We start from the raw sequence: 16,328 nt of genomic DNA, 5'->3' as shown, positions 1-16,328 counted from the left end.
GGATTATATGTGAACATCTTTTATGTAAAATATCTTACTCAGGACAGTACTAAATAAAAAATAACATGCATTTTGTATGATCTCTCTTATTTTGTTAAAATTTTGCACATTTTCACAGATTCTGCAAGTGGTTCACATACTTTTTCTTGCAACTGTATATGTATATATATATATATATATAATTGCAGCTTTAAAATACTGAAGTGTATGATGCTGTTAAGGATTTTGTGAAGGAGATCTAAATTTCTGAAAATATTTTACAAATTAAATAACGTAAAATCTTGCTTTTTTTTTTTCTCAAAGCCACATTTAAATAAACTTATAAATAAATATTCAAATAAAACAGAACATTAAGACTAAGTGACAGTGACACATGGCAAACTTGATAAGTTTTTTTTTAATTTATTACACCTGCAACCTTTGCTGTGTAATTCAAGTTGATACTTTATATTTAGCTGAGTCAGGGGGGGTGTGTCTGCGGTGTCTGTGTTTGTGAAATGAAATCCAGGGGGTGGGCACAAACCTCTCAAACACTGTCTTATTAAACCCGTCTTTCTGAAGCCCTTGCTTTCAGAGACGGCACTAGCACGTCTTTCATTTGCCTCCTTTTCCAGTTCCCTCTGCCACCAATTTCTGGAATCCCTGAACTATGTCAAAAGTAAACACAACTGGTGTGGACCCAACAAACATGGGGGTTGGACGGGCCATTGCTGTACTGACGTCAGGTGGTGATGCCCAGGGTAAGTAATGATCCCCTCTTAGATTTTGTGTTAGTCCCTATGGTGGTTTCCAAGAGGGTGGTAAAAAAAATTTCCTGCATGGATAATTAGATCATAATTCATTTGGTGCAATTTTTGTAGTATACTTAATGCAAAAGAGGTTCTCTGATCAGATATGGTAAAGTTATTCACATTTTTATAGACACCTTTTGTATATACTATATTTTTCATATTTTACAATTTTTATGCTCAAAGGCAGTCCATCAACTGCTAAGAATAAATTGTGCTTTCATTCATTTAACTGAGCTGTCATCCTATTGTTCTCTATGGTTTAAAACAACTGGAAATAAACACTTGATGAACTTTAAAATTAAATTATCACAAAAACAATAAAGAAATAAACAAAAACTTAAAAAGAATCTATCTGGAATATTGCAAGGAATTGAATATAGCAATTGGAAGACACAATAAATACCACACAAATGCATAAATTAATTTACAATTAAATGAGTTAAATACATGTTCAGAAGCAGAAAGGAACACAAAATGCACGGACAAAAATAAATCTTCTGTAGTCTTTTGATTGGCTCAACTCTGGTCCATTAAGGTCAATACTCTTGTAGCCTTTAGCTTTAGCCTGTAGCTCTTGTATCCCGTCTACCTATTTACATAATTGAAGGCTAATTTTATCTCCAGTGACCTTCTTCTGAAATGACATGAGGTTATGGAGAGTAGCAGGCTCTTCCACAGCTGCTCACTGTTGAAACTAGAGACACTGAGTGGCGTTTCTGTACTCAACACGATCTGAACACCTTCAGCTTTAGTGTTGAGCTGCAGAATTAAGTTATCTCAGACACTCTTGTTCACATAATTCCACAATCTGTGGGAAGAAATGTCATGTGAGGTGCCTCTCTTTACTTTCCCAGTAGCCCTGTGTAGCTCTGTGTGTTAAAGATATGATTATGATATAAGAACAGACAGCGGTTTTCTTGTCTATTGCAGGGATGAATGCAGCAGTGAGGGCCACTGTCAGGGTTGGTCTTTACACTGGAGCCAAAGTCTTCTTTGTCCATGAGGTATATTGTCCTTTATAAGAATAAAAACAAAAGTGTCCATGACAATATCAGTTAACAGTGTTGTTAAATGTCATGTCTGTTCACTGTGTGCAGGGCTATCAGGGATTGGTTGACGGAGGGGATCACATCCGTCCCGCTACATGGGAGAGTGTGTCCATGATGCTACAGCTGGTGAGCCTGTACTGTCAGATGATAGAATTTATTACATTCAGTTACAGGGTTTTTAGTTCAATACTAATACAAAACAACTACTCATTTGCCAAAAGAAAAAAATATGCTTAGGGAACTTAGGGATGCACCGATATGAAAATTTTGGCCAATACTGATAACCGATAATTCTATATATTTGAAAGCTGATAACCGATATATTGGCAGATAAATCTAAATCAAAATTTTTATATCATTTTTAAAGTCTCACCGTTAAAAGCCATGTCCCAATCACACAATTCTCATTATAATATTATGTAGCCTATATGACAGACTTGTGCTGTACATGTTGCACTTACTGTATTTTCCTTTTTGAAGTGATTTCAATCATATTTCAAGCAATTCAAAACCATCTGAAGTGTCTTAGCTGAAGGACATCCATCCATTATTTATCGGCTTTAATGCAGTTTATCAGCCAAATTTTCTTATCAGGCCCATAACGATAACATTAAAAATGAACATATATCAGCCGATACTGATATGGTGGTCTAAATACTGTGAATCCCTACTGAAACTCATTAAAGATGACACTGTTGTTGGTCAGTGATGTTGATATTAAGATAAGTTTTTCTTTTATGTGCACTATTCTTTATGTAGTGTCCTGATTGTCTGCTTTCTTTCTGTCTGTCTGAAGGGTGGTACAGTCATTGGCAGTGCCCGCTGTAAGGATTTCCAGACCAGGGATGGGCGTTTGAAGGCTGCCTACAATCTCGTCAAGCTGGCCATCACTAACCTCTGTGTAATCGGTGGCGACGGCAGTTTGACCGGTGCCAACATATTTCGTACAGAGTGGAATGACTTGCTGAAAGATCTAGTCAGCAAAGGTAAATAACGATCTGTACTGATCGAAACAATTTATTGAAACACATTAAATAGTGCAAACATAATTTATTTCATGGCTTAAAGGTGGGAATCCCTATTCTTTACTATTTTTCTTTACTGTCTGCACAATATCACCCTGTCAGGGTTCATTTTGCATTATCCCGTATATACACTACCACAGAAACCCTGATCAGAGATGCACCACTGTTCAAGAGTTTGGGGTCGGGAAGATTCTTTAATGATTTTGAAAGAAGTCTCTTATGCTCTTTATTTGATAATATTGTGAAATACATTTCCCAGCCAAGAAAAGTTGCTGTTTGGATTTAAATAGGCAAATGGTTTAGAGTGGTTTAGATCATTATTACAGTAATTATTATGTTTCTAGCATGTTATGTTTGGCAACGGTTCTTTTAAAGGATTAGTTCACCCAAAAATGAAAATAATGTCATTAATTACTCACCCTCATGTCGTTCCACACCCGTAAGACCTTCATTCATCTTCGGAACACAAATTAAGATATTTTTGTTGAAATCCGATGGCTCAGTGAGGCCTGCATAGCCAGCAATGACATTTCCTCTCTCAAGATCCATTAATGTACTAAAAACATATTTAAATCAGTTCATGTGAGTACAGTGGTTCAATATTAATATTATAAAGCCACGAGAATATTTTTGGTGTGCCAAAAAAAAAACAAAATAACGACTTATATAGTGATGGCCGATTTCAAATCACTGCTTCATGAAGCTTCGGAGCGTTATGAATCTTTTGTGTCGAATCATGATTCGGATCACATGTCAAACCGCCAAACTGCTGAAATCACGTGACTTTGGCGCTCAAACCGCTGATTCGACACAAAAGATTCATAACGCTCCGAAGCTTCATAAAGCAGTGTTTTTGAAATCGGCCATCACTATATAAGTCGTTATTTTGTTTTTTTGGTGCACAAAAATATTCTCGTGGCTTTATAATATTAATATTGAACCACTGTACTCACATGAACTGATTTAAATATGTTTTTAGTACATTAATGGATCTTGAGAGAGGAAATGTCATTGTTGGCTATGCAGGCCTCACTGAGCCATCGGATTTCAACAATTTAATTTGCGATCCGAAGATTAACGAAGGTCTTACAGGTGTGGAATGGCATGAGGGTGAGTAATAAATGACATTATTTTCATTTTTGGGTGAACTAACTCTTTAACCCTTAAAGATGGAGTGTGTAGCTTTTCATTTCTTCATGTAGGAACACACATCATGGCCATATTCCAGGATGACAATGTCAAGATTCATCAGGCTCAAATTATGAAAGAATAGTTGTGAAAGAGCATGAAGAATCATTTTTCACACATGAATTGGCACCTCTGAGTTCAGACCTTAATTTCATTGAAAGTCTTTGGGATGTGCTGGAGGAGACTTCAGCACATCCCAAAACCGTGATACATTGTATTTTCAGGTTTCTTTGATGAATAGAAATTTCAAAAGATCAGCATTTATTTTACTTTTGTAACATTATAAATGTCTGTACTGTCCCTTTTGATCTATTTAATCCATTCATTTCTTTGAAATAAAAAAAATCTTACTGACCCCAAACTTCTGGACAGTAGTGTAAACTGAACTGTCCATCTGCACACAGGTAAGATCACCAAGGAACAGGCCAAGGCTTCATCTCATCTGAATATTGTGGGTATGGTTGGCTCTATCGACAATGACTTCTGCGGAACGGACATGACCATCGGCACAGACTCTGCCCTACATCGCATCATCGAGGTGGTGGACAGTATCACCACAACAGCACAAAGGTCACAAATAAGTGTAACTGGTCAAATGTCTGTAATACATGTTATTTTGTGTAGACATTTGATCCTAAACTGTGATTCTGACCTCTGCTCTCACCCACAGCCACCAACGTGCTTTCATCATGGAGGTCATGGGGAGGCACTGTGGGTAAGAATGTGCTTGTGTGTGTGTGTGTGTGTGTGTGTGTGTGTGTGTGTTTGCTTATACACTGAAGTGAGCATGTATACAATCAAACCGGAGTCGAGAACAGAACTTGTAAGACCCAAATCCAGAGCAAAACCAGACCCCCTAACACCTAGATGGTTTAGATGCAGGAATCTCTCATTTAATTAATTGAAACAGAGCGTGCATTTCCCATGAGTTGTTAAATACATCTGTGTGTGTGTGTGTGTGTGTGTGTGTGTGTGTGTGTGTGTTTCAGTTACCTAGCTCTGATTACTGCTCTTGCATGTGGAGCTGACTGGGTGTTTATTCCTGAGATGCCCCCAGATGACGGGTGGGAGGAGCACTTGTGCAGAAGACTGACTGAGGTACAAAGCAATAGACAACACACAACTTTTAAAAAACGCGACTCGAGACCTTGTGTTTTTCCCCATTCCACTGCCTGCGTCTCACGTTTTTCAAATCAAAAACGCATTCTGTGTGAATGAGCCCTTAAAATAGTTAACCGTTTGGGACTGCTAAGACTTTTTAATGTTTTTGAAAAAAAGTCTATTAAGCTCACATTTATTTGATCATAAAAACTGCAATATTGTGAAATATTATTACAATTAAAAATAACTCTTTTCAATTTTATTTATATTTAATTTTAAATGTAATTTATCCCTGTGATGTCAAAGCTGAATTTTCAGCATCATTACTCCAGTCTTCAGTGTCACATGATCATTCAGAAATCATTCTAATATGATGATTTGAAACAAGAAACATTTATGATTATTATCAGTGTTAAAAACAGTTGCTGCCTAATATTTAGTGGAAACTGTAATTTTTTTTTCAGGATTCTTTGATGACTAGAAAGTTTGTTTTTTTTTTATTTGAAATGTTTTTTTGTTTTTTTATAATTATTATTATTATTTAAATATCTTTACTGTCACGTTTGATCAGTTTAATGCATCCTAACTGAATAAAACTATTCATTTCTTTAAAAGAAATTGTACTGAGCCTGAACCTTTGAACAGTATAGTGTAAATTTACCAGAAAAGTGAAACTGTAAAATAATAAGTCTTGATTTCAGAAGAAGTTTTAAGCATAAATCTAACCAGATGTAGTAAGTTTTGTGCTTAAATCAAGATTTAAAAAACAAAAAAATTTTACCTATAAGGCATTAAAAATAGCTTAAAGGTGTAATATGTAAGATTTTTGCAGTAAAATATCCAAGAACCACTAGGCCAGTGTTATATATTTTGTTCACTTGAGTACTTACAATATACCAAATGTTTGCAACTATTTGTAAATCGTGAGAAAATTGCAATTTTAACCAAGGCTCCGGGACGTGTGAGGAGTCGCCTGTCAATTGCGTCATACCCGCGTTACCCTCGGTTTCCGGTTTATTTTGTAGAAACCATGGAAACACCAAAGACGCTTTAATATTTACATGTTTTAATAGACAAGGAAACAACTGTTTTGATTTATTTATAGACCGAAAACTAATTATTGTTATATAGCTCAACACATTTAGTCTTATTGTTTAAATCAAATTTTCTTGATTTTTTGCGAGTACCATGCTTTACCATGCCTCAGAGAAAAACACTATTTTGTCATTGTCATCACTATTTTATCAACATTTATCAACACAAGCCATCCAGCATTTAATATGATAATCTAAAATCGATCTATCTTACTGCAGTGTGTAACAGTGTCTCACAGCAGCCGCCGAGTGAACGCACAGAGTAACGTTATAACATCATTTTCAACACGCTCAAATGTATCTAATATGATAAACAGAGCTGTGTTACCTCATACTCATGACCGGAAAAGCGGAAGCGGCGCCGGCGACTGCGGCAAAATAAAAGTCCCGCTGCTCGTGAGGCGTGTGTTGCGCAATCGCTCCAGCGGCCTCGTTTAGCTCCCACAACACTCGGTCCTGCTCTGCTTCAGACTACAGTAACGTTAATAATCGCATCCATGAACATGATTTCTTCCCGTGTCCTATCCCGATTCTTTTCCACCGGCTGTGAGGTGAAGACCACATGTCCCAAGATTCCACACTCAAACTTGCCGTCATCAAGCTACGCCTTTGTTTTGAATAGGCCTCTAGCGACCTCTAGCGGACAGAAATCCTACATACTGCACCTTTAATTCAACATTTTCTTACAATATCTTGGTATTATTATCTTGTTACTGGAACACAAAACATAGTACTGATAATGATTCATAATTTTGTCTCTCCTCAAACAGACCAGAAATGCAGGTTCTCGTCTAAATGTGATCATTGTGGCTGAGGGAGCGATCAATAAAGAAGGGAAGCCAATCACCTGTGACCAGCTAAAAGATGTAACTTAATTCTTAACTTACTAAACCACCCATGCTCTTGAAAGAGATGTTCTAGTATAGTGGTGTAACGGCTATAACGTCTATAAATGCGTTTTGATTATGTTTATCTGTTCTCATTCAGCTAGTGACAAAGAGGCTGGGCTTTGATACCCGTGCCACTATCCTCGGGCATGTGCAGAGAGGTGGCACCCCCTCAGCTTTTGACAGAGTGCTAGTGAGTCCCCCCCTTCACATGTGGTCTGAAACGGCGCGTCGACGTAATCGAATACGTTGATGCATTGTTCCAGCTCTACTTCACATTTTCTCACTTTTCCATTTTGTATATTCAGCCTTTTTTACTTCATAAGAGTTTAAATGTGCGTGTCTGTTGTATATCAGGGCAGTAGGATGGGTGTGGAGGCTGTAATGGCTCTGCTAGAAGCCACTCCAGAAACTCCTGCCTGTGTGGTCAGTCTCTCTGGAAACCAGGCTGTCCGACTCCCGCTGATGGAGTGTGTGCAAGTGGTGTGTATGCATACATGTTTGATCCCAAAAAATGATCCCATGATAGAAACTCCTATATGAAGCATCTGACAGAACCCTTTAAAGTTCTATATAGAACCTTTTCTTCTGAGAGTGTATATATTGTTTTCATGATCCCCAAAATTCTAATTCTTCTTCATTATAAAGACCAAGGATGTCACTGTTGCAATGAAAGAGGGTCGTTTTGACGATGCTGTAAAACTCAGGGGAAGGTTTGTTCAGAAATTTAACTTTTCTCTCTATCTCTCTTTATTATTATTATTGTTAGCATTGTTAACATGTATTGTATTAGTATTCAGTGATATGTCTGCGTCTGTCTGTGCAGGAGTTTTGAGAATAACTGGAACACATATAAACTCTTGGCTCATGTGCGCCCCCCGGCGACAAAGGTGAGGAGATTCAAAAATGTGGGGGAATTAAACTGCGTGTTACTTTTAATTCATCCATTTATTGTCATTCTTCTTTGTTCGCCTTTTAATTCGCCAGAGTAACATTAATGTGGCTATTCTGAACGTGGGTGCTCCCTGCGCTGGCATGAACGCAGCTGTCCGGACAGCGGTCAGGATCGGGATCATCCAGGGTCACAACATGCTGGCGGTTCATGATGGCTTTGAGGGTCTGGCTCAGGCGAAGGTAAGCAACATAAATGAATCGAGTAGCGTTTCAAAATTTTAATGGTTTTGAAAGATGTCTCTTATTGTGACCAAGGCTGCTTGATTGATCAAAAATACTGTACAAACAGTAATATTGTGGAATATAACAATACTACATATTACAATTAAAAACATCTGTTTTCTATTTTAATTTATTTTAATTTATTCCTGTGCTGGCAAAGTTGAATATTCAGCATCATTACTCCAGACTCTTTAGGGTCACATGATCCTGCAGAAATCATTCTAATACGCTGATTTGGTGCTCAAGAAACATTTGTTCCCATCTAACAATTTTTGGTTCCCAGAACGTTATTTTTTTATGGTTTGTTTTTGGTTAACCTGGAAAGTTTTCTTAACAGAAATAGAATGTTAGTTATTGGTTTGTAAAACGTTACTCTAACGTTCCAATTATGTTATTTTAACATTCCCAGAACGTTATATTTTGGTTCCCAGAACATTAATTTTTTATGGTTTGTTTTTGGTTAACCAGGAAAGTTTTCTTAACGGAAATACAACGTTAGTTTTTGGTTGGTAGAACATTACTCTAACATTCCCATAACGTTACTCTAACGTTCCCAGAATGTTAGTTTTTGGTTTGTAGAACGTTATTCTAACGTTACTCTAATGTTCCCATTACGTTATTATAACATTCCCAGAGCGTTAGTTTTTGGTTTGTAGAACATTATTCTAATGTTATTTTAACGTTCCCATTACGTTATTCTAATGTTCCCAGACTGTTAGTTTTTGGTTTGTAAAACGTTATTCCAACGTTATTTTAATGTTCCCATTACATTATTCTAACGTTCCCAGAATGTTAGTTTTTGGTTTGTAGAACGTTATTCTAAGGTTATTTTAACATTCCCATAAGGTTATTATAATGTTCCCAGAACGTTAGTTTTTGGTTTGTAGAACATTATTCTAACGTTATTTTAACGTTCCCATAATGTTATTATAACGTTCCCAGAGCGTTAGTTTTTGGTTTGTAGAACATTATTCTAACGTCATTTTAACGTTCCCATAATGTTATTATAACATTCCCAGAATGTTTTTGGTTTGCAAAACGTTATTCTAACGTTACTCTAACGTTACCATTACGTTAGTTTTTGGTTTGTAAAATGTTATTCTAGTGTTATTTTAACTTTCCCATAATGTTATTCTAACGTTCCTAGAACGTACGTTTTTTTTTTGTTTGTTTTTTAAACTAACATATTTTAAAACCCATAGAATGTGTTGAAGTCGTTATATGGTGCTGAAGAAATATAATGTGAAAATCTTACATATTAATGGACAAATTTAATCTCATTTAAGCTTCCATATGATGGTTGATGTCTTCGGAATATTTATGAATTAAACAATAAAAAAACAAGTTTTGGTTTGATTAATATGATTAGGCATCCATACAGATCCATCTTCCATACCGATTGTACTGTACGGGTGTGCTGGATGATTACTGACCTACAGCGGGGTGATGACATCTGAGTGAAGAGGTTAGGCGAACGTTATAATATGTTATTACGAAATGACCTTTAATTTTTTAAATTACACAATCGCGTCTGTCTGTGAAAGCACATGCTGGAGAAGCGCATGCTCATCAGAGGCGCAGTAAAGGAAGATTTAAAAAAATACGAATTTATGATTTCTGTGCTTTTCACACTAATATATTAACTATAAATTTGGATTTATCTGATCATTTTGATTGACCTAATGTCTACATGATGCTGTATAATGTCTACAAATGCTGTATTAAACTAATTTAAAACTAAATAGTTAGTTATAAAAATAATAACCTAAAATAACCATTAGAGAATGTTCTCTGTTATTTTTAGGTTATTTAAAAATAACTTTCCTGCAATGTTCTGGGAATGCTGTTTTATGGTTGCAAAAAATAAAACCTAAAAAGAACGTTCTCAGAACGTTATTTTTTGTTCTCAGAAAAACCCCCAAAACAAACGGGAACCAAATACTAACGTTAGGGGAATGTTCTGAGTTTACTGGGTTATTATTGTGCCACGTAATATTTTTTTGTGAAAACTGTGATACATTTTTTTCAGGATACCTTTAGAAATAGAAAGTTCAAAAAACAGCATTTATGTGGAATAGAATAGAAGTCTGTCTTGCAATTTTGAACATTTAAATGCATCCTTGTTGAATAAAAGTAGTAATTTCTTAAAAAAAAAATATTAAAAAAATCACTCTGTCCAGTAGCTGTTGTAGAATCCATTGTAGAATCCATTGTGAGGGTTTTAGAAAGCCTCTGTAGTGTCGTCATGTCCTGTCTAACGTAATGTTTAGATTGAACCCATCACTTGGAACACTGTTGGAGACTGGACAGGGAAAGGTGGTTCTGAGTTGGGAACCAAAAGGTACTGATCACTTCAGATGTTCTTTAACATCATTTATAAGTTCTGCAATACATGAAAACATTTCAATATTTTTCTGTTTATGCAGAGGGTTACCTGGAAAGTACATGGAGGAGATCAGCTTGAATATTGCCAAGTACAATATTCACGCTCTGGTCATCATTGGTGGTTTCGAGGCAAGTGACGAAATTATATAATGTCCATGTCCTATTCTGTCCACATTTTGTTCAGGTCACATTAAAACTGCTGTCTTCACATTTCCATTTTCAGGCATTTTCGGGTGGACTAGAGATGGTTCAAGGCAGAGAGAAGTATGAAGAGCTGTGTATTCCCATGGTGATCATTCCTGCTACCGTATCTAACAATGTGCCCGGCTCAGACTTCAGCATCGGAGCCGACACCGCCCTGAACACCATCACTGCGGTTAGAGACACAGCACACACACGGCCTGCATTTTAGGGATGTACAGTATATCAGTACCTCCATACTGATTATCAGTCAGTGTTTTAAATGAATTAATTCTTTTTTTTTTCTTTTTTAAAAAAAAAAATATATATATTTAGTTATGTATTTATTTATCTATATATTTTGATTTTACTTAAAGGGTTAGTTCACCCAAAAATGAAAATTATCATGCATCAGGTCAAAGTTCAGTCTTCCACCGAAACTCAACTTGTGTACGGAAGCCAGTGTTTCTAATTTATAAAGTTATAAATGTGACCCTGGACCACAAAACCAGTCATAAGGGTCAATAAATAAGCTTTCCATTGATGTTTGGTTGTTAGGATAGGACAAATATTTGAAAATCTGGAATCTGAGGGTGCAAAAAAATCAAAATATTGAGAAAATCACCTTTAAAGTTGTCCAAATGAAGTCCTTAGAAATGCATATCCACTCACAAAAATAATTTTTTTATATATTTATGGTAGGAAACTTACAAAATATCTTCATGGAATATGATCTTTACTTAATATCCTAATGATTTTTGGCATAAAAGAAAAATCGATAATTTTGATCCATACAATGTATTGTTGGCTATTTCTACAAATATACCCGTGTGAATGGTTTTGTGGTCCAGGATCACAAATATGGATATTTTTCTTATAAAAACGAATCGCTTTGCTTCAGAAGGCCTTTATTAACCCCCTGGAGCTGTATGAATTACTTTTTTGATGGATGGATGGATGGATGGATGCGCTTTTTTGGGCTTCAAAATCTCAGTTACTCCCATTATAAAGCTTTGAAGAGCCAGAATATTATTTAATATAACTTGTGTTGTATTTGGCTGAAAGAAGAAAATCACACACACCTAGGATGGCTTGAGTGTGAGTAAACTATGGGATAATTTTCATTTTTGGGTGAACTAACCCTTTAAATGTAATCTTTAGCAAATCTCAAAATGAATATCTATTTTACATAATGTACATTATGAGGCTGTGATGCCTTAATGGACTTATTGCATTAAAATAACAAGACACAACAGGCATTTTATCAGTTATTGAACTTAACACAAAAAAATAATTATCAGCTTATTAGCATTGGCCAGAATTGTAATACTGGTGCGTCCCCAGTATATGTCCTCACACGAGGCTCCTTGTAGACCTGCGACAGGATCAAGCAGTCTGCGGCGGGAACCAAGCGGCGCGTGTTCATCATCGAGACTATGGGAGGATACTGCGGCTACCTGGCCACCATGTCTGCTCTCTCTGCAGGAGCTGATGCTGCCTACATATATGAAGAGAAATTTGGCATTCGTGACTTAGAGGTAAACGTGCAACTCAGAACAAATAGCAAAGATAATGGACTCAAAACGGAAGTGTTCTGTTTGAATTTCTCCAAATAATTCATGTTTACAGGCTAATGTGGAACATCTTGTTCAGAAGATGAAGACCACTGTTAAGAGAGGCCTAATTCTCAGGTCTGTTTTTACCTTTGAGGTGGAATAACTAAAAACAGCATCTTTTTCATGCATCAGTTGCTACAGCAAATAATAGTAGAACATGAATAAACACCTTTAAATGTTCTTGTAGAAATGAAAACTGCAGTTCCAACTACACCACTGATTTCATCTTCAACCTGTATTCAGAGGAGGGAAAGGGTGTTTTTGACTGCCGGAAGAATGTCCTCGGCCATATGCAGCAGGTTAGATGTTTTTTATTTATTAGCAGCTGTTTTTAAGTATTTTGTCTCATAAACACTCTCTTTATAGGGTGGGACCCCGACACCTTTTGACAGAAACTTTGCTACCAAGATGGGTGCTAAGGCTGTTCTCTGGCTGACTGAGAAGCTGAAGGAGTGTTATAGACATGGTGAGAAATAATCTGATATTCCTTATATTTGCTGTTCTTCAGTTCGAAACCACTGCTGCTTTCATGTCGCTCATATCACATCGCTCTCTTGTTTCATACAAATGCAATATTAATATTACTGTAAAATTGTTGTAATTGTTGTGTTCTTTTTGGCCAGTTGTTTTGTACAGTCGAATGGGTTAATTTTTCTTAGTGGAAGATTTAATGTAATATACAATTTTGGAGCCAGTAAGAATTTTGGAAAATAAAAAAAATAAAAATATTATTTTGTGACAATGACTTGTCTGTCTGTACAGGGCGAATCTTTGCTAACAACCCAGACTCTGCGTGTGTGTTGGGCATGAGGAAGAGAGGACTGGTGTTACAGCCTCTGGCTGAATTGAAAGAAGAGACAGATTTCGAGTAAGAATCTTCCATTATCACGTGCCATTAGATGAAGTTTGTGACCCACTATTTCATTACAGTATCAAAAACTCAGTCTCTTATCTCTTTCCCCCAGACACCGTATTCCTAAGAGCCAGTGGTGGTTGAAGCTGAGGCCTATTATGAAGATCTTGGCCAAGTACAAGATTAGTCTGGACACCTCTGAACAAACTCTTATGGAGCATGTCATAAACAAGAAGCATCCAGTGCAAATGACCGTCACAAAGTAATCATAAGAAAAAATGAGGACAGACAGATGTGACTACACACAGCATCTTAACAAACGTGTGAAGTGACGGGTGATCATGAATGTATCTACTTCTAGAATTATTTGTTAACCTGTCTGTGTCTTATTCCTTCATTTTGTTTGTATTTATAGTATTTATGGTAATACTGTATTGCAATATGCAAATTAAAATAATAATATTATTAAATGCCCTTGGTTTTCTTTATTATATTATATCTATATTTTAATTCTGACTAAAAGAGTATATAGTGACTTTCCTGTTAACAAAGAAACTTTCCTACAAGTCTCCAATCAAAGAATCATGTTCACCACCAGATGTCAGTCATGAATAGATAATCTTCAGTATGTTTATTCTTTCTCATCCTCAGATTATAACAATAATCACCAGTTTAGTGAAATGCTCCTTTACACTCTTAAACTTTAGGCCTACAATTTTTCTGATTGAAGAGCCTTTGATTGGTTAGTGTCTGCCTGTTAAAGCACCTCTGTATTTTGGGGGGAAGCAGCAAGACTGTCTGTCAATATCTGAATAAAATAATACTATTCTAATGGCGTTTAAATTATTTCAGTCACTCTCTCTCATCAGTTACTTTTATTGTATAGAAAAAGATGTCATAAAATTGAGGCTGTCAGTGATTCTGCCTAACATCTTTTGTGTTCCACACAAGAAAGTGATGGGTTTGGAATGAGATGAAACTGAGTAAATGATGGCAAAATTTTCATATTGACTATCGAATGGAAAATATAGCTGCAAGCAGCGATGGCGGGCCCAAACTCGGTGGCACCGCCAACCTCTGTGATTCTAGAGCAACTGCACACGGCGGGCAATATGAATTTAAACTGGGTAAATGGAAAAGAACTTTGTCAAAGTTGTTTGAATACGCCACATTTACGGCAGCCAGCTGGTGCCACTATGATCGTGAACCACAACAGCTACATCCATTTAAAATGAGATGAATTTCATGTCATAGGTCACTTTGAAATGAGTGCAAAGTTATCTTTCGCAGCTCAAAATTTTCTAAGTCCAGTGTTAATCTAAGTCCAGTATTTGTCTTAAGGTTTTTTATATATTTTTCTAAACAATTAAAAGTGTCACGGATAATTAGACAAGAATTAGTCTTTGATCATCTCTAAATATATAAATTCTAATGTAATAGTAACTAAAAGCTTTTATAACTGTAAACAGTGTACTGAAGCCAGATGTTTTTTCAACCCTGTTTAAAAATAGATATTTGCTGCCCTCTAGTGCTTATTCTGTATATGACATTTGAATACTATTTGAATTATTTTAACCAAAGAGCAGTTATCTGCTTACATACTTCTTGAAATTAAAAAATATATTAAAATATGTTTATTTATAATATTTGTTTTATTATATATGGAAATAAAGGGAGTATAATTAACTGGTTGGTAAATATGAGACTTTTTTTGTTTGTCTTTTTGTTCTTACTTTAAAACCTTGCCATGGCAACACCATTCAAGATATCCTAAAATTGTTTGCAATTTAGCATCTTCAGTGTCTTGTCATCATGTTCAGAAAGTTTGATGGCGATTTCATGAATCCCCAAAGAGCAGTACATAAAAAATGAGAGCATAATTATTCAAAAAATCCACATTCAAACCAAAATATCTGACTTCCTGTTGGTCGGAGCTAATGACTGTAAATTAGAAAGTTGTCCAGCTTAATGAGAACAATATGTGTACCAAGTTTGGTGACTGTAGGTAAAATTAACCCCCCAATTTTTGTCAAAAGGTGGCGCTACTGAGCCCCTCCACCACACCCGTATCTAAGGCTTTGCCAATGTTTACTGGTCAACAATATTGATGTGTGTGTTGAGTTTCATGCAATGTTAAGAGCCTCAAAAACACTCAAGAATATTATTAAAGTTTGAAGTGTTGCCATGGCAACAATATTTAAGATATCACAAATACATTCACAGGTCTACATCTGCTGTGTATTGACATTACACTCATGAAGTCTGAAGCAAATTGGGTAAAAGTAAGAGGGTGATCTCAAAGCATTTTGAAATTGACACACTTCCTACTGCCAGTTGGTGGCGCTATAACTTTGACTCACAATAGTCACATCCATGTGATTGGACTCCTACAACAAACACACAGCCGACGTTTCATAAAAATCAATCAATGTATGATAAAGTTATAACACATTTTCTGTCTTTCTTCTCTCGCCATAAATTCGTTGCCTCGCCACGACCAAACCGTTTGAGATATCAAAAATCCGCTGGCAATTTTACACCATCAGTGTCTCGACTTCATGCTGACCGAGTTTGGTGGTGATTGGAATAATCGCCTATGAGGAGTATATCAAATTCCAGAGCATGCGTTTTTCAAACAACCCATAATAGCTGACTTCCTGTTGAGCTGGCGTATAACTCAGAGCGCGAAAGTTGTTCGGCCCGATGAGGTACCGAGTTTCATACTAATACATGCAAGCATGTTTGATATATGGCCAAGATTTTGGAGCCCATTCAAGGGGGCGCTGTCGAGCCCCCCTGCCACGCCCGGGTACCAGCCTCTGCCCGGCCCTGATGGCTGCGGGTTCTAATGTGTGTGCAAAGTTTCAAGAGTTTTTGAGCACGTTAAAGTGATAGTTCACCCAAAAATGAAACTTCTGTCATCATTTACTCACCCTCAGGTTGATCCAAACCTGTATAAATTTCTTTGTTCTGCTGAACACAA

The 16,328-nt window shown here is 36.3% G+C and overlaps 1 protein-coding gene across 1 annotated transcript; it reads left to right on the top strand.

The window, feature by feature from the left end:
• The first annotated feature begins 565 nt into the window (after positions 1-565).
• On the top strand, positions 566-14,177 carry pfkma (phosphofructokinase, muscle a). Its single transcript, XM_051881024.1, has 22 exons — positions 566-740; positions 1,722-1,795; positions 1,889-1,966; positions 2,637-2,826; positions 4,458-4,623; positions 4,724-4,768; positions 5,043-5,151; positions 7,019-7,114; positions 7,236-7,328; positions 7,493-7,618; positions 7,784-7,848; positions 7,962-8,025; positions 8,123-8,269; positions 10,582-10,652; positions 10,738-10,825; positions 10,920-11,072; positions 12,250-12,414; positions 12,506-12,567; positions 12,680-12,791; positions 12,859-12,958; positions 13,255-13,360; positions 13,458-14,177. Exons 1-22 carry the CDS (start codon positions 650-652, stop codon positions 13,609-13,611), a joined length of 2,355 nt encoding a protein of 784 aa, XP_051736984.1. The 5' UTR covers positions 566-649; the 3' UTR covers positions 13,612-14,177.
• The last annotated feature ends 2,151 nt before the right edge of the window (positions 14,178-16,328 follow it).

The sequence above is a fragment of the Ctenopharyngodon idella genome, chromosome 22, assembly GCF_019924925.1.
Source record: "Ctenopharyngodon idella isolate HZGC_01 chromosome 22, HZGC01, whole genome shotgun sequence".
Lineage (NCBI taxonomy): Eukaryota > Metazoa > Chordata > Actinopteri > Cypriniformes > Xenocyprididae > Ctenopharyngodon > Ctenopharyngodon idella.
Note: the sequence above shows the minus strand (reverse complement) of the source record. Positions and strands in the feature narration are given on the sequence as shown.

Bases quoted from the DNA above. Each gene is read 5' to 3' on its own strand.
- pfkma (XM_051881024.1), top strand. From the start codon at position 650: ATGTCAAAAGTAAACACAACTGGTGTGGACCCAACAAACATGGGGGTT. The intron at 2,827-4,457 runs GTAAATAACGAT...ATCTGCACACAG, and splicing joins GAAAGATCTAGTCAGCAAAG to GTAAGATCACCAAGGAACAG. The intron at 4,624-4,723 runs GTCACAAATAAG...TCTCACCCACAG, and splicing joins ATCACCACAACAGCACAAAG to CCACCAACGTGCTTTCATCA.